The sequence below is a fragment of the Austrofundulus limnaeus genome, unplaced genomic scaffold (assembly GCF_001266775.1).
Source record: "Austrofundulus limnaeus strain Quisiro unplaced genomic scaffold, Austrofundulus_limnaeus-1.0 Scaffold890, whole genome shotgun sequence".
NCBI lineage: Eukaryota > Metazoa > Chordata > Actinopteri > Cyprinodontiformes > Rivulidae > Austrofundulus > Austrofundulus limnaeus.
The window spans coordinates 106,139-108,208 of NW_013953292.1; the positions used below are offsets into that span (position 1 = coordinate 106,139).

Consider the following 2,070-nt stretch of genomic DNA (forward strand, 5'->3'; position numbering starts at 1 on the left):
TAATTATTTATTAACCTTTGTTTAACCAGGCAAATCCCCCTGAGATCACAGATCTCTTTTGCCTGAACCTATTGCTCGTGTGTTTTTGGTCTGTGGGGGAAGTCAGAGAAAACCCACACAAGCATAAGAAGAACATACAAACTCCACACAGAAAGACCCCAGGATTGAACCCACAACCTTCTTGCTGTGAGGCATCACTGCTAACCACTGATCCATTGTGCTTTAACATATACATAATTACACAATCAGCCTGCCACAGGTTTTCAAAGCTTGGATTATTTGACCTAACTGCTTGCCATACGACACCTCCGGTCTGTCCTCAGTGCTCCTGCAGATCATACGGTTTTCCACTGAGCTGATTGGATCAGACACACCTGTTGTGTTAGTTATTCTGAACCACCAACATGCTGCCCAGTGAGCTGTGACACCGTGTTACTCAATGTTGAGCACATCGTTAAAAACATCTAAATAACCATAAAAAGTTGCTTAACTCATCGGAACCATACTAACCTTTGGCCGACAGACTCGTCGGGTTCAGGGTGCAGACTAATATTTATATTTATACTAGTATTGATCTAAACCAACACATGTTGGGACTAATTTGATGTTTGATCAGAACATGTGGCTCACACATTAATTATAATAAAATAAAATAAATACTCAGACATGTTCAGCACCCTCTCCCTAGTGTTGGCTGGCTAACAGGAAGCAGCTGTTCAACTTTTTTTTGTTGCATCTCTCAGCAGAATGCTGGTAAATAAAACTATGACTCATGTATTAGTCGTGTACTTCAAAGTACTTGTTCCAAACATGTGTACTGGGACAGCTTGGTATGAATCCATACCGTTACACCCGTGGTGTTTAAAAGGTTTCTAACAGTGGGCTGACTGTCAGTGTGTCCTGAGCAGTCTGCAGTCAGGCTGATCAGCACATGATGATGAAATGAACTCAGCACAGACAGCTCTTTGTTTTTACTGTGAACTCAAAGGAAAAATAACTTGTTTAAAAATGAAATAACCCGTTAGTTACAAACAATGATTCACTATTTAACCACAATATTAAAGTTTAACATTAACAGAAACTCTTTTATTACACATGTTTACCTGTGTGTGTGTCTGTGTTTGTATGGGTGTGTGTGTGTCTGTGTTTGTATGGGTGTGTGTGTGTCTGTGTTTGTATGGGTGTGTGTGTACTTGTGTACTTTGCCAGGGGTGTGAGACCTTTGGCCATAAAATATGTTTCTCTCTTGCAGTATCTGTCTCTCTCCGTAGGCTTCTGCTGGAGATGTGAGGCTTTTGTAAACACACTGAACTAAAACTCTGAAAGGGGAAACCAGTGGAGTAATTTTATGTTATTTTAAGTTTCTACTTGTTTTTTCTCTATTGTTTTGTTCATTGTTTGTTAAATTACTAGTACTCATAGAGTTTTAACTTCCTGTTAAAACCTGTATAAATCTTAAATAAGATCTTGTAGATTTTCTATTGATAACTAGTTAAAGATGTATTTAACTAATTAATGACAGTAGTCTTGCTGGTTGTATAGCATGTTCTTTGTTGTTGTTTTTGTTTGTTTCTGTCCATTATAAGTTAAACAGTATTATAGTGACACTGAGCATATTCTGAGCATAATTATTCTGTAATTCCTTTTAATTAAAGTTGATTTTATCTAGATAATAAATCTAAATTACCCGAGTCATTTCATGAACTATAACAGTCCTGTTCTTCCACTTGCAGGTGTTACTGTGGAATATGGATAAGTTCACGTTAATACAGAAGCTGGAGGGACACCACAATGATGTGGTGTCCTGTGAGTTTTCACCAGATGGGGCGCTGTTGGCCACCGCCTCATACGATACCAGAGTTATTGTGTGGGACCACCAGAAGGCCACCATCCTGCTGGAACTGGGGTAAGAACAAGTCAAAGAGTGAGCTTTAAAGATGTTCATCCAAGAGAGCAGCATTTAACTAGCTTCATCCAGAGTATTTCTCCAAACCAGGTATGGGCAGTCCTGGTCCTGGAGGGCCGCAGCCCTGCAGGTTTTACTTGTTTCTCTGCTCCGACACACCTGAT

General features: G+C 39.6%; 1 protein-coding gene across 1 annotated transcript in view; it reads left to right on the forward strand.

Moving 5' to 3' along the window:
* Window positions 1-1,906, forward strand: part of wsb1 (WD repeat and SOCS box containing 1) — a gene marked incomplete at both ends in the record, with an annotated part of 14,075 nt that extends 12,169 nt beyond the window's left edge. Inside the window, 1 exon segment of the mRNA XM_014029373.1 lies at window positions 1,734-1,906. Within this exon segment, the coding sequence (XP_013884827.1) occupies window positions 1,734-1,906 (173 nt within the window).
* Between the last annotated feature and the right edge of the window lie 164 nt (window positions 1,907-2,070).